Source organism: Motacilla alba, chromosome 4A, assembly GCF_015832195.1.
Source record: "Motacilla alba alba isolate MOTALB_02 chromosome 4A, Motacilla_alba_V1.0_pri, whole genome shotgun sequence".
Lineage (NCBI taxonomy): Eukaryota > Metazoa > Chordata > Aves > Passeriformes > Motacillidae > Motacilla > Motacilla alba.
In genome coordinates, this window is record NC_052045.1 from 5,389,367 (window position 1) to 5,412,242 (window position 22,876).

Consider the following 22,876-nt stretch of genomic DNA (forward strand, 5'->3'; position numbering starts at 1 on the left):
CAGGAGTCCCTGCAAGGCCCTGTCCCCATCTGTCCCTGCAAGCCTTCCAGCACATGCCTAAGAAAGGGGTGCCCAGAGCGTCACTGGGGTGTCACACCCCGGCAACCACGCCAGTCACACAGAGCCACGTCCCACAAGAGCTGCCCCAGGGAAGGAGATGGGCCCAGGGATGGCCCATCCCAGCCCTACATCCCTGTTCCACCCAGAGAGACCCTCACTCACCACTGAGCCACGAGCAGAGGGAGCAAGAGACAGCCCTCCTGAGCCCAGTTAAACCAGTAAGAGCTGCCCCTCACCTCCCGTTATATCCAGCGTGGCTCAGGTGCATCTGGGAGCTGCTTGGCTGCACCTGAGTGGTGCAAGGGCCCTGCCAAACACTGCCCCAGCTGGAGGTGGGACTGCTAGGGAGGGGACACACTGGGTGGCAGGGGCACCCAGATGGGCAGTGCAGGGGTACTGCCACCGTGCTGCCTATCCCAACCTCTGGAACACACACAGACAGGCATTGGGAGGTTCAAAAACTGTATTGGGTATGGAGACAGCAGGAAAGGCTCATCTGGGGCCACATGGTCCTGGCTCAGGCCACATCCTCCAGTCCCCAAGTCCAGGAGTGTCCCCCTTCCACCCCAGGGTGGGCTGTGCCCCGGGCTGGTCCCACTGGTCATCAGGATGACAGCCCTCCCTCAGCTTGTGGTGACCTGGTTATCCCCCAGGGACCGTGCCCATGGCTGGCCCCAGCCCCACACCAGCCCCTTGCAGGAACAGCTGTGTCACCCACAGCCCCCCCAAACCCCTTGCAAGGGGGAGCCTTTCCCAATCCTCCCCTCGCTTCCCCCTCTCCTCCCACCTCCCCCTCAGTTTGGAGGACCAGAAGGCCAGGGTGGGGACTGTCCCCCGCATGTCCCCCATGCCAGGCTGGCTGAAATTCCCCCTGCAAGAGCCCTCAGGAGCCAGGACGGGGCCGGTGCTGGTGGCACTCAGAGGATGTGCAGCTCGTCTGACTCGGACATGCCATACTTGGTCTTGTTCTCGTTGAAGAGCTTGAGCAGGGCGCGGATGTAGAGCTCGTGGTACCGGTCCACCAGCTCCCGGCTCGGGTTCTCCACCTTGGGCACCGCCAGCGGCTCCCCCACTGCCGGCAGGGGACAGGCTCAGCCTGGTGCCTCGCCTCGCTGGGGACACAGCCCGGGAGGTGCCTTCCACGGCACTGTCCCCTCACCCCCCAGCCCCGCTGCTCACCCACGGTGGTGATGGGTCTGGCGTAGGGCAGGAAGCCGCGGGAGCGGCAGGAGGTGAGGCCGCGGCCGTAGAAGAGGCAGGGAGCGAAGCCGATCATCTTCTGGAAGCGCCGCTGGATGCTCCTCATCCAGCTGCCCTCCTCAAAGACCACCTGGCGGAAGAGGTCGTTCTCCCCGAAGGAGAAGGAGGGGACGAGGAAGGCCCTGAGGAGGGGATACGGTGGGTGGTGACGGGGCGCTGGGCACCGCCGGGACGCGCGGGGGCGGCGGTGCCGGTGTCCCGGCCGTGACCCACCCGTGCCGCAGGGCCATGCGGACGAAGCCCTTGCGGTTCTTAAGGATGAGCGTGGTGACGCCGGGCCGGCAGGACAGCGACTCGGCCGCGCCGCCGATGACGATGGCCACCGCGTTGCCGGTGCCTTTCTGGGACAGCAGGTACCCGATGGCGCGGCGGGTCACCGGGAACAGCCCTGCGGCGGGACGGAGCAGCGGGGCTGAGGCACCGCAGGGCGCGGCCACCCGACAGGGACCTCCGGGGGTCCCCCCGAGCGACGGCAGCCGGTGGGAGCAGGGCAGGGACAGCGCAAGGGCTCCCTCTGCTGCGGGCAGGGAGCGCAGAGGGCAGGGCGGGGGCAGCGCGGGCAGAGGGGACACGCGGGGTGGGGACAAGCAGCGGGCAGAGCGGAGGAGCGGTCCCGACAGGGTGTAGGCAAGGTGCGGGCAGGGTGAGAGCGAGGTGAAGGTGCAGCTCAGGCAGGGTGTGGGCAAGGCGTGGGCAAGCTGCGAGGCGAAGCCGTGGCTCAGGCACAACGCAAGCGGATCAGCATCCCTGCCCTGCCTCTTCCCGGGAGCACCATCCCGCCCGTGTTTCCCTCGGAGGGAGCAGGAGCTGGGCAGGGCAGGCACCGCTCACCGCCACTCATCAGGTACTCCCGAAACAGGGGCAGGCGGAAGTTTCCGGCCAGCGTGGTGAGGGAGGAGCGGATGCCCGGGAACAGCTCCTCGAAGCCCGTGGAGCCCGTGATGAAGTTGCAGAAGGCGCCGACGCAGAGGATGCCGTGGGGGTGCGAGCCGATGATGTAGTTGTGGCTGGGGGACAGGTCGTGTGTCTTCACCAGCTGTGGGGACAAAAGAAGTCACGGGAACGTGACGGTGGCATCTCCTTTTGGGTGGTCCCAGCCTGTCCCGGCGCCGTACCTTGACCGGGAAATAATCCCGAAAGTGCTTCCACACGGTCCATCGCCGCAGGCACGACAGCCTCCTGCCACCTGCAAAGCCGGGAGGGGCCCCAGGAGATGTCGCCTAGCCCAGCCCAGCCAGCCCAGCGGGCAGCCGGATCCAAGGGAAACGCTCCCCGCGGACCCGCTGCATCCCTCTTCCCACCGTGGTGCTGATGATGGGGGAGTGGAGGGAAGGAGCAGGGGGGATGTGCTGCTCCCGAAATTCTGGGAGACACCTGAAAGGGGGACCTCACTCCCATCCTGCTGCAAAGCTGGAGGAAGCGGGGACACGGCCACCACACCTTTCTCCGGCGTGTCCCAGTCGAAGATAATCCAGGCCAGGTAGAGCACGGGGATGAGCCAGAGGCTGGTGAACAGCAGGTAGATGAGGAGCAGGAGGCTGACGATTCCTGCGGGAGCCGGGCAGGGGGTGAGCGGCTGTGTGGCCCCCCGGGACCCCCCGCAGCCCCCTACTCACTCACCCAGCAGCAGGAAGCTGAGCACCCACTGCAGCACGGCCAGCAGCTGGAGCGCGGAGCCGATGTCGCGCTGCGAGGGCCAGGGCACGGCCAGCAGCGTCCTCAGGGCAGTCTGGATGCTGGCCCGGCTGCCTGCGGAGAGGGGGACGCGGCCCCCGCCCAAAACAGCTCGGCTCGTACGCGGGCGGGGCCACCGGGCTGCCGGGGGACACCCAGGGGCGCCGGCGGGAGGTGGGATGGGAAGGATGAGCAGCTGGGGGAGGAGGGATGGGATGTGGGGGTGGAATGGAGGAGCATCCCCAGGAAGCTCTGGACCGTGCCAGGAGGTGGCCCTGGGCAATCAGGGCTGTCCCCAGAGCGGGGAGCACTGGGCACCCCCAAGCCCAAAAGCTCCAAGCACCAGTGGGGCTGAGAGCAGCGGCACATCCTGCTCCATGCCCAGAGCCCAAGGGCCAGGACCATTCCCGCGTCCTCCTCGGTGCGCTCGGGCTCACAGGGGATTTGGGGATTTCTCAGCTGGCACAGGGAGAGGCACCACCCCCAGCAAGTGCCAAGGCCAGCAGCAAGGCCAAGCCAGGGCGGCTGGAGGTGGCCGTCCCAGTCTGTCCCCACAGTGGCAGCGCAGCCACTCCACTCCCCCTGCCACCCCTTCCCTCCAGCCGATCTTGGTGAACCATTAACCTCCCCAGGCTGGGAGCCAGGATCCAAACTCCAAGCCTGGCCCCATCCCTGCCCCATTCCTGCTCCCTAAAACGGGCCTGAGGCACCGGCCCTGCCAGCACAGTGCTCCTGGCCAAAGGTCCCCACACCGAGACCACCCCAGCGTCACACAAGCCTTGTATTCCTGGGAAAACGACCCCAAATCGGCATGTTGGCCAGAGAGACGATCAGGGGGACACAGGAGCAGCCCTGTCCCTGTGGCTTCCCAAGCCAGGGACCCCAGGGTCAGAGGAGAACCACTGACCCCTGGCTCAGGAAGCTGGCAGAGGTTCAGTTCTTCCCAGCTCAATCCAAACCAGGAATGGGACAAGTGAAATAAATTAAACACCGGAGCCATCTCTGGCCCATGGGGGAATTTTCCAGTTGGAAATTTTTGCCCTTTTCTCCCATGCAGCACGCTGGGCTCTGGGTGATCCCTTCCACCACCCCAAAATCCCAGCCACCTGCAGATCCCAGTGTCTTTTTCCCAGGGAAGACACAGAGCTCTTCCCAGCAAACTTGTGCCCACCAATTGCTTTTTAATTTTCCTAGCTCCTATTCCAAAAACACGGTGAATATCCACACCACGGACACAGAGAACCCCGCAGGGCTCTGCTGTCAGCCCCATCACAGCGACAGGAGCCTCTGCAAACCCAGCAACTGGAATTTGCAGGAGCATCTTGTGTGTGACATTCCCAAAGCCATCCAAAATCTCATCCCTGTAGAGCAACAGCGCCTTTTCCCGTGGAGTTATTCTCCAGTTGCTCCCAACACCCCTTTTCTCCTCAGCACTGCCAACCACCAGCTCCTCGCATTGCTGGAGAACCAGGAACCATCCCAACCCTTTCTGGGAATCTCTTACCACTGAGATTCTGGGAGCAGGCTGCTATGATGGTTTTCATGGCGGCAGGAGCCCTGTGGTGCCGTGGGTGGAAAGGTGAGTTTGGCAATCAGAGGGCGCCGGGTTGTGTGTCCAGAGGCTTTAACCAGGTGACCAGAGGGACTCCGGCCCTGCTGAGGGGAGGGGACCTGCTCCCGCTGGGATTAGGAGCATGGAGAGCAACTGGTGGTCCCTGGAAGGGTCACACAGAGGGTGAGGCACTGTGGCTGTGCTGGGACCTTGCTGCTCCTTAGAAAGTCCTGGCTGCCAGTGCTGGCGGGGGCTGAATTCCTCTGGGAATGCCACATCCCCCTGGGAATGGTACCGTCCATGCTGGGGAAATGTCACAAACAGTGCCATGTGACAGCCCCAGAGCCACCCAAAAATATCACCCTGAAGCTCCACAGCCACCAGACCGTTCCTGCTGCTGCCAGCCCCGGGATGGGCACTCTGCCTCCTGCCCAGGGAGCCTGGAGCGCTGTCTGGAGAGCTTTGAGGGGAAAAATGACAAGGGAAACAGGAGCAGCAGGGAGTCAGCACTGAGGTGGGGCTTCAGGCCAACAGCCCAAGGAACAGAGAGAACCCACAGGGAATAATCCCTGAAGCTGCTCCTCAGGATCCAGCTGTCCAGAGGTGCTCCCAGGAAGTGCTGGCTGACACCAGTGTAGGAGAGGGATAAACACACCCACAGGATCATGGTGGAAAAGAAATGTTTCCTGGGAGATCTGGAACCCACAAACCCCTCCTGTGCATTGTAGGGACTCCACCTGGGAGAAAGGACCACAGTCCCTGCAGGCTTCCTGGCTGTGGATCAGTTCTGAGGACAGGGATTGCTCATCTCAACTCCAGCTATGCCCAAATCCCGCTAACAGGAAGGGAAACCACAAAATTTCTACAGAATCCCACTGTCCCAGGGTAAGGAAGCACCGTGGAGGTGACACTGTTCCAGGTGACACAAAGTGCCAGCCATGCTTTGCTTTTCCATCCCAGTATTTCACCAGGTTTGGAACAAGTCCACCCACAGCTACCAGCCCCACACTGGGCACTTCCAGAGATTCCAGCAGTGACTCCTCACCTTCCTGCACACACCTGCTCTGTGCCAGCTCAGTCCTCTTCTCCCTCATTCAGGAATGGTGCCAGAGGGATCCAGTTTCCACCTTTTCAGGGATTGTACTAGTGGGTTTCAAAGCACACTGACTACTTTGTCCTGGAATATGGCACCATTCGTCCCAGTTCTGTCCCTCGTGGGCTCCATGAGAGCGTCTGGGGCTCACCCCCTGGAAAAGCTCGGGATCAAGAGCAAGACAATTTCATGGCAAGAACCAGACAGCACAAAGAGAGTTTATTTTGCTTAAAATAGAGAGGAAAAAAAAAAATAAATATATCCACCCACAATACAAAGAGCAGTTTCCAAATCCATGGAGCTCCCCTTGGAGGCTGCCTCCGCCTGGGAGGGCAGAGGGAGCCTGACCCTCATGGAGCTGCCCCTCAGAGCTTGGGGCACCCCCCAACACGACCAGTGCCCCCAATCTGACATGGAATGCACACCAAAGCAAGGGGCCACGTGTCCTCCTGCCATCCTGTGCCCTGTCCATCCAGGGAATTCCCAGATGCTCCGCCTATGTACACTGTATTCCCTTCTCCCTCTCCAGGTTGTTCTCCCAGGATCTCCAGGCCCTGCTGGCAGCCAGAGCTTCAGCCCATGTTGTGCCTGTTGCCGTAGCCCCGGGGGTGTGTGTCCTTCCAGTCGTCCCAGTCCCGAGCTTTCCGAAGAGCTTCCTCATCATCCTCCTCCTCCTCTTTCTCCTGCTGCTGCTTCTGCATCTCCTCATCGCTTGTACCTGCTGGAGGGGTGGGACAGGGAGGAGATCCAGGTTCTCCAAAGCCCTGCTGGGAGCTGGGCTTGCCAGACAGCAGGAATGAGAATCTTGGAATGGGCTGGGTTGGAAGGCATCTTAGAGCCCATCCAGTGCCACCAGGAACACCTTCCACGATCCCAGGCTGTTCCAAGCCCCATCCAACCTTGCCTTGGACAGGCCAAGCACGGTCTAACCCAGTTGTTCTCCTAATAAAGTTTGGATTCTTCCATAGTCAGGGGTGCTCCATACCCTGCACACATCCTTGTCCACCCATCCCCTCAAGAGGCTTCCCAAACCCCCTGTTCCCATCTCTGTTCCATACCTGGAACCCTCTGTGGGGTGGACACAATTCCCTGCTTGCGGCGTTGCTCGTACCAGTCATCCACAGTCATGGTGGGCAGCCCGGGATAGCCAGCTCCAAACACCCTGCAGTGGGACAAGAACAGGCAGTGAAATCCCCTGGAACGAGCAGGAACACAGGCAAGGGGCACAGGGCTATTCCATGATCCAATCTGCGCTAAGGATATCAGGATGTCACAAGGGGTGACCCAGTTGTGGCCTTCCTGTGCCTGAGGGAAAGATGGAGAGGGACTGGAGTGACAGGACACAGGGAATGGCTTCCCACTGCCATAGGGCAGGGTTAGATGGGATATTGGGAAGGAATTCTCCCCTTAGAGGGTGGGCAGGCCTTGGTACAGGGTGCCCAGAGCAGCTGTGGCTGCCCCTGGATCCCTGGAAGTGTCCAAGGACAGGCTGGACAGGGCTTGGAGCAACGTGGGATAGGGGAAGGTGGCCCCAGGACACCCCTGGGAAGTGAAGCAGATACATGGAAAGGTCAGTATAAATCACGTGCCAAGCATGACAGGAAATCAGGTTTCTCTTCCATTCCATGCTTTAGGTGCCAAAATTCCTGCACGGATTTCAGGGCGTCACAAACTCAAGTGCAGACATGAAGGTGCCACCTGGATTTCTGCACTTGATGGAATATTTTAGGCTTGGCATGAGAGCACTGCCCCCAAGTGTGTTTGGATCATCCCAATCAATACCTGGCCTGAGCAGCATCCCGGGTGAGGATGAAGGGTTTCACCGGAGTCCTGGCTGGCCGGGAAGGGCGACGGGGACCTGCTGGAGCCTGGGGATGCAAACAACAGTCACCAGGGAATTGAGGGGAGCAGAACTCCCCCTCTGCTTCCCATCCTGAAGTTGTTAAAGGTCTTGTAGAGGAAAAACACCTCAGCTGTCAGAGCAACGCCCCAGGATGGAGAATCCAGGCCTGAATTTGGTTTAAATCAGGAATTCCAACTGTGCCTGCACAGGAATCACTTCCTGTGCCCCTGTGCCACCTGCTGGGGTCAAAGCAGAGCTGCCAGGGCTGAGCTCAGAGCAGAGCAGGAAAGGTTGTTTGTTGTTCCAGTGGAACATTCTGAGCCCATCATTCCATGGACACCTTGGAGGAGCTGAGTCCTGCAGTGCCAAAAAATGACCCCCCCGAACCAGCCCTGCCAGGAGGCTGTGCCAGCACATCAGGAGACATCCCAGGTCACAGAAATCCTGGACACAGCGTTCTGCACAGGGAGTGCAGGTCTGTGGGAAGGTTCTGTCATTCCAAACGGGCTGATAACACCTGGGCAGGCTGCAGACCAGGACTGGAGGCTTGACAGAAACCACAATTTTAACTTCCAAACCCAACTGTCCTTCAGAATTAGGGATCTGCAGAAAAGCCTTTGCACAGCCTGGTTCAGCTCTGGTATTACAAGCTGCAGCATTCCACAGGCTGGGACTGTGGGGCAAGTGTGGCAGCAGAGCCCAGCCCAAAACTAAGAATTCAGAATGAAGGAAACCCCATCAGCTCATGCTGTGACCGAGCCCAATTCCAACTGGGAAGTCACTGAATAAAACTCTGCCACTGAATTCCTCTGAGATTCCTCCCCTCGTGCCCTGAGGAGATGCCAGGAGAGCTCCCTCACCTGCCTGGCTGCATCCCTGCTCTTCAGGATCACCAGCTCCTGGTCGATGCTCTCAATCTCCTCCAGGCTGGTGCCGATCCACTTCTGGATCTGGAGGATGTAAAATTCCCGGATCTGATCCTCGTCCGCTGTCCCGCTCTCCACGGAGCTGCTCATGGAGGCCAATTTGTTCTCCAGCTCTTTCTTCTGCTTGTATCTGTCTCAAACACAGCAAAATCAGACCATGGAATCATTCTTCTCCAGCCCAGCCCAGCCCTGGGGTCTTTACCACCCTTCCTAAAAGGATCAACCACATTTCATGGAAGTTGTGCTGGTTCCTGTTGGAATTTCAGCCTCTCCCATCTGTTAAAAGCTCCTGTAAAATGACATTTAATTCAGAGCGGCCTCAATGATTTTATTCTTCTCCTAAACATTGAGGAATCCTTGGAAATTGAAGCTTTCCTGGTAAAATTTGCCAAGACTGGGAAAATCAGTCTCCTGGAGAAAGCAGGACTGAGAAAATCAGTGGAATGGCTGGTTTGGGATGATTCCATGTCACACAAACAGAATAAAACACCCTTCCAACTTCTGTCTCAGGTGGTTTTGTGTGTGCAGGCATTTTTTAAAATACAATTCTGGCTTTTTGGACTTTTTGGCCGATTCAGGAATTAGTTATTAAAGGGAAGAACTCCCTATATAATGAACTTCCAGGGTAAATTTATTTTTACTTTTTCAGGAATTAGCTATTAAAGGGGAAACTACTCATATAAAACACTTCCAAACTAAACCCTTGTGTCCTCCTTCCCTCAATTATTGTCATCTGAAGAATGAACAATAACAGCCAAGAAACCTTTGGGAGATGAGAGGACAAGGAGCATCAAGGAGGAATTCTAAAAAAGAAACCCTTCCCATTTAGAATATAAATCATATTTTTCTAAGCTTTTCTACAACTTAAGCAAGTCCAGCCCAGTTTGGACCTTTCAGTGCTGCCACAATGAGCAAGTCAGCGGCCAAAATCCCAACCAAAGCACCAAAGGCACCAACCACCTTTTTTTCAAGCTCTAATGAACCCACTAGTAGGAAATGTCCAGTTTGGAAGTCTTTGTGCTGCCAGCAGTGATTAAAGAACTAATTGTAACATTAATTATGAGAGATCAAAGAGCTAATTTAAAGTTTTTGAGCAGTTTTTCCTCAGAGACCAGAAACTGGAGTCACAAACACCCCTCCCCAGCCCCACCCATTAAACAGCGAGCTGCATCCCTTAAAATGAGCATTTTGTGATCAAATTATTCCAATGCCCAGGGAACCTCTTCCCTGTCCAACCCTGCACTGCCTCAGGCTCCCGCTCCTCCCAGAGTGATTCCCAAAGCCCTTCCCACTGCACAGAGCCCACCTTTCAATTTTGGCTGTCCTGCTCATGGCCATGGCCACCAGGTTGGGCTGGGTGGGCTCCCGGGGGCTCCCGGTTTCCTCCTCTCCGGAGGTGCCGGGGGGCAGCTGGGAAGCTCCCAGCCCGTAGTTCCTGCAGAGCTTCAGGAAGCGCAGGAAGTGCTCCCGGGCGCTCTCCAGGTGCTCCCTTCTCCTGCTCAGGTCCACCTGCTTCAGCGTCAGGGCTCCCAGCAGCGCCGGCAGCAGCATGAACTTCAGGTCGGCTGAGGCGATCTCCTCCAGCTCCTCGTTCTCGCTGCCAGGGAGAGAGCAGGGAAAAGGAATGGAGATGGGAAAAGGCTTGGGGTCATGCTGGGAGCTGCGGCTGAGGGAGCTGGGGGGGCTCAGCCTGGAGAAAAGGAGCTCAGGGGGGACCTTGTGGCTCTGCACAGCTCCTGACAGGAGGGGACAGCCAGCTCTGCTCCCCGGGAACAGGGACAGGAGGAGAGGACAAGGCCTCAGGCTATGCCAGGGAGGCTCAGGTTGGACATGGCAGGAATTTCTCCATGGAAAGGGTGGCCAAGCCTTGGCAGGGGCTGCCCAGGGAAGTTTGGAGTCCCCATCCCTGGAGGTGTCCAAGGAACGCCCAGAGGCGGCACTCAGTGCTCTGAGCTGGGTGACAAGGTGGGGACCGGGCACACGTTGGACTCGATGGTGTTGGAGATCTTGTCCAACCTCAGTGATTCCGGGATCCTGTCCCGCTCCCGCTCCACCTCTGCCCTGCCCGGGGACCCTCCGCGTCCCCTCAGCCGCGTCCCCTGAGCTCACCTGAACAGCTCCAGCTGCGTCACCATGGCCGCCGCCCGCTGCAGCGCGTCCAGCCCCTGTCGCACCTTGTCCTGCACGGCCGGGGCTCCCGAGGACGGCTCGGTGCTGGCCTCCAGCTCGTCCCAGAGCCGCCGTCCCAACGCCAGCAGCTCCGCCAGCCGGGGGCCGCCCGCGCCCGCCTCCGCCATCATGGGCCGGGAACGCCGCCGCCGCCACTTCCGGCACGGGCCGGCGCGACCGTACCCGCCCCGGCCGCCATCTTGGGGAGGTCACTGCCATAGCCACAACACGGGGCGACATCTTCGGGAGGTCACGGCTGGAGCTACGGCCGGCGCCATCTTGGGGAGGGCACGGCCGCAGCCGGGGAGCGGAGCCGCCATGCTGGTGAGGGCAGGCTGAGGGGCAGCGGGCCCGGCGGGCGCCGTGATGGCCCCGCGCTCGCCCCGCGGCCCTGGAGCCCCCGGGACCCCGCGGCGGGCGGGCACCGCGGGCCGGAGCGGCTCGGCGCGGCCGGGGGCGCTCAGAGGCCTCCAGTGCCCGCACGCTTTTCCCTGCCAGGTCCTGCCTGGTGCGCAGGCCCGCGCGGGTCCTGGCAGTCTGGGATGGAGTCCGGGAAACTGGGAGAAAATATGGATAATTAGATAAATTGGCAGAAAACATGCGTTTTCCTGCTGTATTAGAGGGGGACACAGTGGAGGTCCTCGACAGTGCAGTACTGGTTGTCAATAAATATCAATTTATTTGTGTAAGCACAGCACTTTCCTATTCTCTGTTTTTCTACAGCACAAGCGGGGCATGCGACTTTTTTTTTTTTTTTTTTCATTTATTTCACTCCTAAAATCTCTAAAATTCAACCAGGCATCGGGCAGGTTAGGGTTAAATCTGTGCTTCTAGGAGCAGGTTATTTCCCTTAGAAATACAGGTGATTGACCTGGCTGTGAGCAAAGTATGGATGTAGCAACCACTACTACTGCTCTCTACTCCTGAGTAATTCTAGCTCAGCCTCTGAGGGTGACTCAGTTTACGATTTACTGTTTGTTTTCTTCATGTCTGTGTCAGATTGTGCAATGAGCTGTTACTCACTGAGCCCAGGAGTGCTGTGGGCCCTCCAAACCTGTCTGGCCCCATTTTGCTGACGGGAGGATCTTCTGGATATTCCCGGCGGGATGGCAGCCCCAGAGGGGGGTTCACGGCCACATCAATGTCTGCTCTGCAGAGGAGAGAGTCCCCAGGCTCCCGTCCCACTGGAATGGCTGCCCAGCCTGGGAGAAATCAGATCCTTCCCGTGAGGGTGGGGAGGCCCTGGAATGGGTTTCCCAGAGAAGCTGTGGCTGTTCCACCCTTGGAAGTGTTCAAGTCCAGGTTGGATGGGGCTTGGAGCAACCTGGGATGGGGAAAGTGTCACTGCCCGTGGCAAAGGGTGGAACAAAACAGGTTTTAAGGTCCTTTCTACCAAACCATCCAAGAATTCCATTATTTCTAGGGCTGGAGAGCTGCTTCCCCTCCGAACCCCCCACAGCCCCTGCCAGAACTGACCTTCCAGCTACACCCAAAATTCCTCAGGCTGCAGCTGGTTCCCCCTCAGATCTTATGGCTCTTACTCACCCCTGACTGTCCCTGTCCCTCAGCTGAAGATCCCCACACGGACAATCCCTGTTTGGGTTTGTCATCCCTAGAGCATCGACGCTGCTGAACACCCCGGGAACAAAGGAGAACAGAGAGGGAAGGGTTTTTCCTTAAATACAGGCGTTTACTCATGCCTGTGTCTTGTGGTGCGATGGTGCACGGACCAACCATCCCAAAGGTCACAGCAACATCCCCCAAATATTCCCAGCAGTGCAGGCTGGACTGGGCTTGGAGCACCCTGGGGTAGGAGAAGGCTCCCTGCTCATGCCAGGAGGTGGAACTGGCTGAGCTTCAAGGCCCCTTCAACCCAAACCATTCCAGGATTCCCTGATTCTGTGAGATGTGGCCCCACAGCTGCGCCCACCCTGGGCTTTCTCCTCCTCCTGGCTCAGCTCTGTGGGCAGCACAAGGAAAAACAAGTGCCGGTCCCCATCCTCATTCCAGTGGGAGCTGCACTCCAGGGCTGTGCGGGAGAAATGGCCCAACATTTCCTTGAACTTTTGGAGTCATCCTGCCTCCAAAATGCTTAATTACCAACGGTTTGCTGCTCATGTTATCCTCCTGGAATGAGTTACACAGCATCCCTCAGTGAATAAGGAAATAAAAGGAAAAAATAAATAAATCAGCATTTTAACAGTAGAATTTAAAGAACCCATGAAAATCATTCGCCTTCCTCCCGACTTCATTGTTTGCACAAGTTCGACCAGCAACAAATAACCACGTTCACACCAACGCTACTCCCTGAAAACCCCTGGGGACAAACGCAGGGATCATTTCCACCGCATCCATCCTCCGGCTCCCGGTTCCCGCGGGGTGCTCCCAGCCCTGCAGATCTCACATCCCTGCTAATTCCAGGTGTGGGCCCGGATCCCAGCAGCCCCCACTGAGAGCGCTGTCACGGAGCTGTCACCCCCTGCCAGCCCGACCCTTTGCTCTCTCCAGCTAATTCCGGCGCCTTCCCATTTCCCGCAAGATTCCGGCAGCACGGTGACCCCTCCAGCCTTTTCCCAGCTCTCCCCTGTGGCCTTGGAGTCCAGGAGGGAGAGGAGGAGTGGATTCTGCATATTCAGCACTTGACCCTGCCTTTTCCCAGGCAGAAATTCCAACGGGACCTCTCTGGGAGGGATCCCGACATCTCCCCTGGGCATTCCTGGCTATTGTGGCTCCTCTCCTCTCCCCCAGGCGATGCGTGTTTGTAGTTACTAAATGCAAATCACATTTCCCACCCTCCTGGCTGGAGTTCTCACTCCACAAGATCCTTCCCGATTTTTTTTTTCTCCTCTCACCACCGTTTTGCGATGCTCGGCGGAGCTCGCAGCCCCTCCGGTTGTCACCTCCCTGTGATCCGGGATGCGATGGGAGGCGGATGGAGGGAAGGCACTGACAATCCTGATTCAGTACCTGCAGCCCCTCCGGACGCAGAAACCGCGGCTGTTGTGCAGCCGGGCAGCTGAAACTCCTTTTCCTGGGGGATGCCGGGCACCGACCCCTAATTGCATTCCGAAAGGAAAACTCGAGCTGGCTTTTGGCCTCGGGCAGCTCTGGGAAGGGAGAGGGCAGCAGGCAGAGCCCGGCAGTGGCACACTGACAATGGATAACGAGGATATATATATATATATATATATATATAATGGATAACTCCTGGCACTCCCCGAGCTCGGGCTCACCCTCCAGCCCCTGCATCCTCCCGAGCCGCCTCTGCCTCCTCCCCGGCTCGCACAGAAACCTGGAGCACATTAAGGGGAGGGGATGCTTTACAAGCAAAGCTCATGCACTGATTCCGTGACCCAGCAGAGACCATTAAAGATGATGGAATGGAGATGGAAATGAGTAATCGTCCAGCTGGGCTCGGGCTGAGCGCGGCCAACTCCAGTCACTGGGATCCAAAAGTAAAGCAGAGCTGCTGGAGCCTCCAGGCAATGCCGGGAGCTGCAGGAATCCACCCGAGGATTCCCATCCCCTTTACCTGTCCTCCTGGTGCTGTGGAGTCCCCCCAGCACCTGCTTGGACTCATCCTTTCTTTCCAAAGGCTGCACCAGCAGGATTCTCATCCCATCCAAGGGCTTGGCCAGATTCCATGCTATGGGAAATGTGGAGCCCCCATCCCTGGCTCCCAACCCCTTGCTGTTCACACACACCCTTGGCTCCTCCAGCCCACATTCCCAAGGATCAGAAAACAACCCTGGACTGACACAGCTTCCAGCACCTGCCCTGAATCCCAGGCAGACGGAGACCTGAGGAAGCAGGGGATAAAACAGGAGCAGAGGAAGGCTGGGATCTGTAATTAAAGGCAAATCTGGGATCTGTAATTAAAGGCAAATCGGGGCCAGTGAGAAGCAGAAAGAGTTAAAAGTGAGCTGGTCCTCAGATGTGTGAAAGGAAAAGTGTGGACATGGGGCTTTATGGACACAAGGCTCTCCTTACAGCCTCTTTCTCCAGGACCAGCTCAGAAAGGCATGCAGGAAATATTGTCCTAGAAAAGAAGGCACAGAAAATTATTTATTGAAAAACACACACCAGAATCCCGCTTACAGGAAGTACAGAAAATAAAGGTTATTTCTTGCTTCCCCAAGACCCTGGAGCCGTGTCCCCTCTCTAGGCCAGAATTCCAACACACCTGGTCCTGAAGGGTGCAAGGAGCAGGCTGATGACCTCAGTGGGCCAGAGGAGGGGCAGGAAGGACAAGCCATGAGAATTTAATGTATTGAGTGTGCTCCCACCTCTGACATGGGGGCAGAAGCTGCAGTGGGGCCATGGCCGGGTTGTTGACACGTGCTCAGGGGTGGGTTTGCCAGGCTGCCCGGTTTTGGCAGCCCCCAGGAGCTCTCCGGTCCCTGATGTCTCTGCCATCAACAAGAGCAGCACCATCTCCATGCAAATGTCTCCGCTGGGAGGCTGCAAAGGGCCCTGGAGCGGCGTTTTCTCCTGGATGAGCCCACAGCAGAGTCCTGTTCCCAAGGGATCTGCCCGTGGCCCCCTCACCCGAAGCAGCAGCGTTCCATCCCTGCAGCCTCCTCCCAGTGGATGGCTCTACCCCCTTCCATCTATCACTCCTGGCTTTCAGGCTGCTGTCAGAATCCTCCTGCGAAGGGACAATGGCAGCCCAGGGTCCCCATCCCTCCCAGAGAAAGGGGCCTGTGGAATGATAGATGGCTTTTCCCAGCTGGAGACAAAGGGCTGGCCACTGACCAGCTGCAGGAGGGCAGCTCTTTGTCCTGCCCCGAGATCTGGCTTGGAAGGGACCGAAGGCTTCCCAAAATCTCTCAGTGTGAGGCTTTCCACGAGAGACCAGGCTTCCCGCACAGCCTCCTCCTTGCTGGGGGCATCCCTTGGGACAGGCTCCTGGTGTCCAGCCGTGCCTGGTGGGTGCCAGCGTGGGTTCTGCTGCTCATTTGCAGACGTGTCTCTCCAGGCTGCGCCGGCAGCGCCTGCACACCACGGAGCAGCACCAGCGGTAGCGGCAGTGGCAGCGCTCCTGCACCTCCTCCGTGTAGGTGTTGTAGCCACGGCCGCAGCACAGCAGGTCACAGCTGTCACTGCCCACCGAGCTCCTGTTGCACGGCCTGCAGAGAGATGTGGGACCTGGGGACCTGCCCTCCCCAGCCCTGGCCTCCCCCAGGGTGGGTGTGCTCAGAGCAGGAGGCAGCAGGATCATGGAACGGCTGGGTTGGAAGGGACCTTAAAGATCACCCTGTGCCACCCCTGCCATGGGCAGGGACACCTTCCACTGTCCCAGGCTGCTCCAAACCCTGTCCAGCCTGGCCTTGAACACTTCCAGGGATCCAGGGGCAGCCACGGCTTCTCTGGGCACCCTGTGCCAGGGCCTCGCCTCTCTCACAGCCAGGAATTCCTTCCCAATATCTCAACTAACCCTGTCAGTGGAAAGCCATTTCCCCCTTGTCCTGTCCCTCCACCCCTTGTCCCAAGTTCCTCTCCAGCTCTCCTGGAACCCCTTCAGGCCCTGGAAGGGGCTCTGAGCTCTCCCTGGAGCCTTCTCCTCTCCAGGGGAGCATCCCCAGCTCTCCCAGCCTGGCTCCAGAGCAGAGAGGCTCCAGCCCTCAGAGATCTCCATGGGCACACACGGATTTGTTGAACAAGTCCCTGCCCACCTTGTGCTGGGGTCCCCAGACCTGGACGCAGCAGTGCAGGAGGGGTCTCACAAGACAAGGATTCAGGGATCTGCTGCAAGCTCACCCCAGCCCAGCCACACCAGCTGCCCAGGGCACTCAAACCCAGCGGAACAGGCACTCCTGGAATCAAAAGCTGAGTTCTTCCTACCTGTCCTGTGTCCCCAGAGAACCCAGCTGGGGGTTTGGGGTGCAGTAGTCAGGAGAGCTGATGAGATAAACCAGATCCATCTCTGTCACTGGCCTGGCATCCCCTTCCTTGGGGATCAGCTGCTTCCTGGGCCCCACGAGCCGATGGGTCACCTTGAGGGCTGCCAGGTACCTGGATTTGAGGTCAGAGGCGATTTCACCCAGGTCTGGCAGCCCTTTCCAGCAGGTTTTCACGGAGCAGGAGCCTGAAACCCCGTGGCATTTACACCTGGTATCCAGGGAATCACTGAGCACCTGCAGGGAAACAGGTGAGTTTGCTCTCTCCTGGTACTGCCCCAGGGGTTGACTCCCAAGGGCACCCATGGGAGTCTCAAGGCATGAAAGAGCTCAGAGCTGAATATAATGGGGCAACCAGGGGCTCAGCCCTGCTTCAATCCCTTCTGGTAAGAACCTGATCCTTGGGGAGCTTCCAGGGGACCTGGCAGCGGGGCTGGAGGCTTCCCAGGCCTCACCTTGGAACAGGAATGGATGGAAGCACAAAGATGGGATGGGCTGGGGAGCCCAGCTGGAGCGGGGCAGGACGAGCTCTGTTTCCAGTGAGAAGGGTGGAAAGAAGCACTGGGAGTACTGGTGTGAGGTGTCAGGTGTGGAAAGGGTCTGGGATGTCTGGGGGTGAGCAGCAGTGTGTGTAGGGGTGTCTGCTAACACTTTTTAACCATTGAGTTGCCCCCTGATGTTCAGGACATCCCAAAAACCTGACATCTGCTGCCTTAAATTAGGAACGCCTGCCCCTGCTGCGAGGGGCGTTGAGCTCCATCAATCCCAGGGGGCTCAGACCCACTGTGCCACCCCTGAGCAGTCCTGGGGGGGCTCAGACCCACTGTGTCACCCCCGGGCACTGCTGGGGGGGCTCAGACCCACTGTGTCAGCCCCGGGCAGTCCTGGGGGGGGGGGGGGGGGGCTCAGACCCAGGTGTGAGTCCCAACTGGGGGGGGCTCACACCCACTGTGTCAGCCCCGCAGTGCTGGGGGGGGGGCATCCCCTCATCCCAGCCTGAGCCCCAAGGGGCTCCCGCATCCCCCATCCCAGCCCGCAGCCCCGGGGGTCCCGCATCCCCCATCCCAGCCCGCAGCCCCGGGGGTCCCGCACGCACCGCCCGCCCCACGGCTCCGTTGTGCCGGTTCACGGCCCTGAGCCCGGGCGTGCTCCCGGTGCCGGCTCTGGCGGAGCCGTCGGTGAAGGCGGCTCCGAGCTGCAGGCCGTGGCTCAGGTTGTCGCCGCAGCCGCCCCAGCGGGAGCCGGGCGCGGGGGGCTCGGCGGGCCCGGGCCCGCAGGAGCACCGCGGGAGCTCTCCGGAGGCGCAGGAGCGGGCGATGCCCTGGGCCGCGGCCGCCGCCGCCAGGGCGTGCACGAAGGCGGCTTCCCGTGTTCCTGCGGAGAAAACAGGGCTGTGTCCTTCCTCGCTGCGCAGCCGGACTCTGCTCTGGCACGTCTCTCAGTGCAAGGAGTTTCTTTATTTCCTCTCGCAGCAGGATAAACCCAAGGACTCCCGAGTTTTGTGCTTTAACCTGCGGCCCCTGGATTACACTGACCGTATCCCCACCTCTTCCCCCGCGTTTTTTGGAGCCTCTGGCAGCTGTTTGAAATGGAAGTCGCTGTCTGTCACCTCCCCCAGACGGACCTTGCGCAGGATTAACACCGCGCAAAGGCAGGCTATTCACCCCAAACCAGAAACCCGGGGCAGAGCATCCCGTAGCATCCCTTACCTGTGAGCAGCTCGGGGCCGAAGCTGGGGGCGCTCCGGATGGAGGAGCAGTTCCACCGCATGTCTGCAAAGCTCCGCTGGCACAGCTCCTGCGTGCGCCGGGCAGCCCGCACGATGCTGGGCATCACCTCCAGGTGCCGGCGGCACAGCTGCAGCTGCTCCGGCAGCAGCAGCCGGCAGTGCTGGCTCTCGTTCCAGGCCACCCCGCTGCCCGCCAGCCCGCTGTGGGGAGAAGTGGGGGTCACTCGGGGGTCCGCAGCGCCCCGAGGGACCGCCAAGAGGGGCTCCGGAAGGAGAGATCCCGACTCACAGCCACTGGATGGCCGCGGAGAGCCCCAGCTGGCACAGCAGCGCGGTGGCAGCGGCGGCGGGGCGGCCCATGGCTGGGAATGGGGCTGGGATGGGGCTGGGACAGGGATTGGGAGCGGGGCTGGGGCCGCTCGGCCCCACCACCCCTTTTATAGCAGCGGGTCCTGCCCCCCGGGGTGGGGAACAAAGGCGGTTTCGGTGCCATTCACAGGGTTAGGGACAAGGAGGGGCTGGAGGGAGGCCAGCTGTCATCAGCGGTGACCGTCCCCAAACAGCACCTGGGAGGGGGCTGAGGGATGAGCCGCTGCAGGATGCTCCCCCAGCACTGCCAAGGCCACTGCTGACCGTGTCCCCAAAGTGCCACATCCACATGGATTTTAAATCACTGCTGCCCTGGGTGCCCTTTCCATGAGAAATTTTCCCTAATATCCAACTAAACCTCCCCTGGCACAGCTGGAAGCTGTGTCCTCCTGCCCTGTCCCTTGTCCCCTGGCTGCAGCCTCCTTTAGGCTCACCACAGGCTCATAATTTCCATTTCTTTTTCTGCCATGGCAGGGCACCAGGGCTGGCTCGTGCCTGTCACAAGGTGCATTTCTTGGGATCTCTCTCTCTCTCCTAGAAGTACGAAACCAAAAGTGCTGCCTGGAGCCCGTGAGGAACCAGGTAGGCCGGGATTTTCCCACAGTGGGAGGTGACATTTGACACAAGCCCAGCTGACCCCAGGTTTTGGAAAGGGTGACAGGTTGAAACCCACTTTTTAGGCTTTCACTTTCTCCCTGGCTGTGCTACTGCCTCTCTTTCTGGAAGGTGCTTTTCCTTGACAGAACCAAACCGGGGGCTGGGGGTTGGTTGCCGTCCCCCCGTGACCTCTCACCTTGACAGGACATGCCTGGGTGGTTGATTATTGTCCCCTTGTGACCTTCCCTTGACTTGGGATCACGTGCACTGAAACCAGGACACAAGTCTTGAGTCATTGTCCTTCCCAAACCATTCCCATGGGATGCAAAGGCCACAGCCCTTTGTGCTGGAGCAGTGGCCCTTGAGGAAGGGTCCCAGGTCACTCCCAGATCCCCCACCAAGTTCCAAAGGGATTGGTTAAAGGGCACAGAGAAAAGGAGGAACACGGGGATGACCCCTGAACACCAAACCTGACGTTTGGGATTCTGTCCCTCGTGGCTCCCAGCTCAGCTCCTCCTCAGGGTGTGGATGGTGTCTTGTTTTGGGACCTGCAGGATCTCCAGGGGGTTGCAAGGACAGCACTGGTGCTGGGTGGCAGCTGGGAAGGCACCTGTGCTCCCAGGGGGTTCTGAAGCTGTGAGAATGGCCAGGAAAAGCTGCTGGAGAGCTGGAATGCAGAGAGGAGCCGCTCCAGGATGGGCTGGCAGGAGGGAATTCCCTTCATGGGTGATGGGAGCTGTGATCAGCACCAGGACAGGGGGGATTGGTCCCACCCCATCCCTTCCTTTGGGATGGGAGCCCACCCTGGGAACTGGGCAGTGGAAGCAGTGCCAGCACAGGGAGCTATGCACCGATGTCACAGGCTGCCACCTCCCACCAGAGATATTTTTACCAATCCCTCTTCACAGGAAAGTTTTGCAATGACGGAGCAGTAGGAAAAACACAAACCCTTCCTTTTAAAGCAAAGCCAGCCCTCCTTTGAATGTCAATTCCTCTTTTTAGCTCAATCCTTGGAACAAGCAGAGGGTGAGTGCTAAAAATACCCCTTCCTTCCCCTTCCAAACTGGGCTGGTGGGGGGCAGGAGGGGATTCCCAACCCAGGAGAGGCTTCCCTTCCCCAGCTGGGGCTTCACTGCCAGGGGGAGACCAAAGGAGCCGGGAGAACATTGGGAAAGGTCCCGTCCCATCCCCCCGCCTGGTGCTGGCCACCCTGGGGACACAGGGAGGGGACAGCTCCAGGAGGGGCTCACGGGGCAGAGCTGGGGCTGCCTCAGAGCTCCGGGGGTGAGGCTTTAGTGGAGGAACAGCAAAGAGTTGTCCTGAAGGGCCAAAGGTTGGTGTCCCTCGCTCCTGGGGCCGGGGGCCAAAGCAAACACCTGTGAGTGGATTGTGACCCGTGCGAGCACGCGGGGTCCCCACGCGCTGTCCCAGCTCCCGATGGCCCTGACTCCCAGGCTCAGCGGGGGCAGATCCAGGGGCCTTCCAGGGGTTTCCCTGCCATCAAAGCGTCCCCTCAGGCCCCGGTGACCTCGGTTCCCCAGCCCAGGGTCACCTACCGGGCGAGCCTGTGAGGAGCCACATCCCTTGGCGTGGAGGCTGTGCCAGTGTGGTGACAGTGACGCTGGGGGTGGTGGCGCGTGGTCATGTGGCACTGACGTTCCAGCTCCTGCCCCAGCGCAGGGGCTGGGGATGAGATTCCTGCTGCTGGTGGACACTGGCAGCATCCTGTCCCCTCTGGAGGCTGGGGACAGTGGGACGGTCACCCTGGGTGGCAGGAGCCCTTCCTGCCACGGAGCTCAGCTTTCCTTCAGGGAAACCATCCCCTTCCTCTTTCCGGAGAGCTCGAGAGCAGGCTGGGGGTGGCAGGGACCTGATCCTGTAGAGCCACCTCCCAGTGCCACCTGTCCCCACAGCATCCCAAACCTGGGAGCAGGGACAGCGGATCTGCACGAGGGCACACACGGGGCGACACTTCCCTGTGACATTCCTGTGCCCACAGCAGTGTCCCCGTGCAGGCAGCCCAGGCACAGCTGGGAGGGAGGATCCAGCTGCAGAACATGTGGCACATCTGTCCCGTCCCCCCCCCCCACCGCCCGGGGAGGTGACGCTGCGGAGGCAGGAGGGACCCGGGGGGACACGCTCCGCATCTGCCACACCCCGAGGCACCTCGGGATGGAGGTCCCAGCCCGGCCAGAGCCCCTGGAGAGGAGGAAAAGTGTCATGAACGACACGGCCGGCCTCCCCCCGGGCTGGGAAGGGCTGCCAGGGCAGCTGTGCCAGTCACGGAGCCGCTGTGGCAGGGAGGGATAATGGGAAGCAGCCCTACGGATGGGAGGGACACAGGGCGGTGTCCTGGAGGTGCCACCAGCCTCTTGTCCCATCCCAAAGCCACAGAGAAAGCGCCACATTCACCAGGAGAACGTCCCAGGCAGCACGAGGATGGGCCTGGATGAGATCAAAAGGATTTGGGAATGGGAGCTGGAGCAATATCAGGGAAAAGAAAAGAAACGGTACCTCCAGCAGCCCCCTGGAAAGGGATGTACCTGCAGCTGGGTGAAAGGACTCCTTATCTTCCTTATCTTATCAGGACTGGGGAGATTTGGGTTAATTTGGGCTCTGTCTGAACACAGAGGGGAAATGTTCCCCTGCTCTCCTGGCTCTGCCCAGCTGGGACGGCCTGAGGAGGGAGATCTGCCAGGCACTGCCCAGGATAGCCTTCAGCTCCCGCAGCAGATGAAGCTCTGGATCGTGAAAAAAAGACAGGAAAAAAAAAAAAAAGAGGGAAAAGGGAAAAAAAAAAAAAAAAGAAAAAGGGACAAAGCAAAACTGCTGTGATGGAAGGGAGTTGAGGGAAGGTAATTTCCGCCTGGGTTAATGAAACAGCTCGGTGGAAATTTTTGATAAAAATCTATTCTTCTTTGAAAATGAAGATCCAGGGAAATGTGAAGGCTTTCCACTGGAAAGAATGAGTTTTGCTGGATTTCTCAACCAGTTCTCTAGAAAATTTGTCAATGGTCACAACATTTTAATCACTGCTGCTTTTTTTGTCAGACCAAAATTTACACTCCTGCCGCCTTCCAGCCTGACACCAAAATGCAACATTTTTGGCATCGCCACTTTATTTGTTCAAAATTTAATATTCTACAGATCTTTTGCCCTCCTTCTGGATCAAGAAAACACTGGAAATGCCAAGACATGCCTGGGATAGGGAAACCATTTCCCCTAAAGCACGGGAAGCTCCGGATGAGCAGCAGAGCAGAACTCAGCACAGACCCGCGTTTCTCTTGGCCTCTTGCTGGTCCTGGGGACACAAACGTGGTTTGGTGCCACCTCATTGTCCCACCCTGGGCCAGCACAGGCTCACCTCATGTCCTGCTCCTGGCCAAGCTGTTCCTGGGGCTGGAAGAAGGGGGCATTGCCCTCAGATTCAATTCTTGGCAAATCCACGGGAGCACAACGTGGAATCCCGTTTTCCTTTGAGGCAGGAAAGAACACAGACATCAGTGATGGTGATAACCCAACACCATGGCCCTGCCTCATTTTCCACACCTTCACAGCCTCTCCTCAGCCCGGGAAGTTCTCCCTCTTCCCCTGGGCTTTACGGAGCCCTTAGGGTTGGAAAAATCCTCTGAGATCAAGTCCAGTTATTTAGGAATTGTTTTGTGGGGTAAAACCAGCCCCAGGATTTTCCCCCCGCTATTTTT

General features: G+C 59.0%; 3 protein-coding genes across 6 annotated transcripts; all 3 read right to left on the reverse strand.

Annotated features, from left to right (window-relative positions):
* Positions 1-505: 505 nt before the first annotated feature.
* On the reverse strand, positions 506-4,766 carry LOC119695044 (diacylglycerol O-acyltransferase 2-like). Its single transcript, XM_038122853.1, has 8 exons — positions 4,499-4,766; positions 2,941-3,069; positions 2,761-2,868; positions 2,436-2,506; positions 2,152-2,356; positions 1,534-1,708; positions 1,240-1,442; positions 506-1,132 (listed from the first exon to the last, which is right to left on the reverse strand). The coding sequence occupies exons 1-8, from the start codon at positions 4,536-4,538 to the stop codon at positions 978-980; spliced, it is 1,086 nt and encodes a 361-aa protein (XP_037978781.1). The 5' UTR covers positions 4,539-4,766; the 3' UTR covers positions 506-977.
* Positions 4,767-5,824: 1,058 nt separating this feature from the next.
* Positions 5,825-10,735, reverse strand: IGBP1 (immunoglobulin binding protein 1). 2 transcript variants are annotated; one of them, XM_038122855.1, is made up of 6 exons: positions 10,518-10,735; positions 9,715-10,005; positions 8,343-8,538; positions 7,422-7,507; positions 6,698-6,801; positions 5,825-6,357 (listed from the first exon to the last, which is right to left on the reverse strand). In XM_038122855.1, exons 1-6 carry the CDS (start codon positions 10,706-10,708, stop codon positions 6,212-6,214), a joined length of 1,014 nt encoding a protein of 337 aa, XP_037978783.1. In that variant the 5' UTR covers positions 10,709-10,735; the 3' UTR covers positions 5,825-6,211. The 2 variants fall into 2 exon arrangements, with proteins under 2 accessions (XP_037978783.1, XP_037978782.1); XM_038122854.1 differs by having other exon boundaries at positions 5,825-6,360.
* A 3,511-nt stretch (positions 10,736-14,246) lies between these two features.
* LOC119695154 (protein Wnt-11b-2-like) lies at positions 14,247-22,647 on the reverse strand. 3 transcript variants are annotated; one of them, XM_038123094.1, is made up of 8 exons: positions 22,537-22,647; positions 20,729-21,913; positions 19,643-19,839; positions 19,369-19,439; positions 18,187-18,407; positions 17,574-17,851; positions 16,422-16,714; positions 14,247-15,706 (listed from the first exon to the last, which is right to left on the reverse strand). In XM_038123094.1, the coding sequence occupies exons 5-8, from the start codon at positions 18,308-18,310 to the stop codon at positions 15,532-15,534; spliced, it is 870 nt and encodes a 289-aa protein (XP_037979022.1). In that variant the 5' UTR covers positions 18,311-18,407; positions 19,369-19,439; positions 19,643-19,839; positions 20,729-21,913; positions 22,537-22,647; the 3' UTR covers positions 14,247-15,531. The 3 variants fall into 3 exon arrangements, with proteins under 3 accessions (XP_037979022.1, XP_037979023.1, XP_037979021.1); XM_038123095.1 differs by lacking the exons at positions 20,729-21,913; positions 22,537-22,647 and having other exon boundaries at positions 19,643-20,070; XM_038123093.1 differs by lacking the exons at positions 19,369-19,439; positions 19,643-19,839; positions 20,729-21,913; positions 22,537-22,647 and adding an exon at positions 18,496-18,828.
* Positions 22,648-22,876: the final 229 nt, after the last annotated feature.

Bases quoted from the DNA above. Each gene is read 5' to 3' on its own strand.
- LOC119695044 (XM_038122853.1), bottom strand. From the start codon at position 4,538: ATGAAAACCATCATAGCAGCCTGCTCCCAGAATCTCAGTG. The intron at 2,507-2,760 runs GTGTGGTGGCCG...CCGGCTTTGCAG, and splicing joins CTGGGACACGCCGGAGAAAG to GTGGCAGGAGGCTGTCGTGC. The intron at 2,357-2,435 runs GTACGGCGCCGG...TTGTCCCCACAG, and splicing joins GGGATTATTTCCCGGTCAAG to CTGGTGAAGACACACGACCT.
- LOC119695154 (XM_038123093.1), bottom strand. From the start codon at position 18,566: ATGGGCCGCCCCGCCGCCGCTGCCACCGCGCTGCTGTGCCAGCTGGGG. The intron at 18,408-18,495 runs GTGAGTCGGGAT...TTCTCCCCACAG, and splicing joins TCCGCGGCCATCCAGTGGCT to CGGGCTGGCGGGCAGCGGGG. The intron at 16,715-17,573 runs GTGCGTGCGGGA...GTTTCCCTGCAG, and splicing joins ACGGAGCCGTGGGGCGGGCG to GTGCTCAGTGATTCCCTGGA.
- IGBP1 (XM_038122854.1), bottom strand. From the start codon at position 10,708: ATGATGGCGGAGGCGGGCGCGGGCGGCCCCCGGCTGGCGGAGCTGCTG. The intron at 7,508-8,342 runs GTGAGGGAGCTC...TTGCATCCCCAG, and splicing joins GCAGGGATGCAGCCAGGCAG to GCTCCAGCAGGTCCCCGTCG. The intron at 6,802-7,421 runs GTATTGATTGGG...GTCCCACTGCAG, and splicing joins CGGGATGCTGCTCAGGCCAG to GGTGTTTGGAGCTGGCTATC.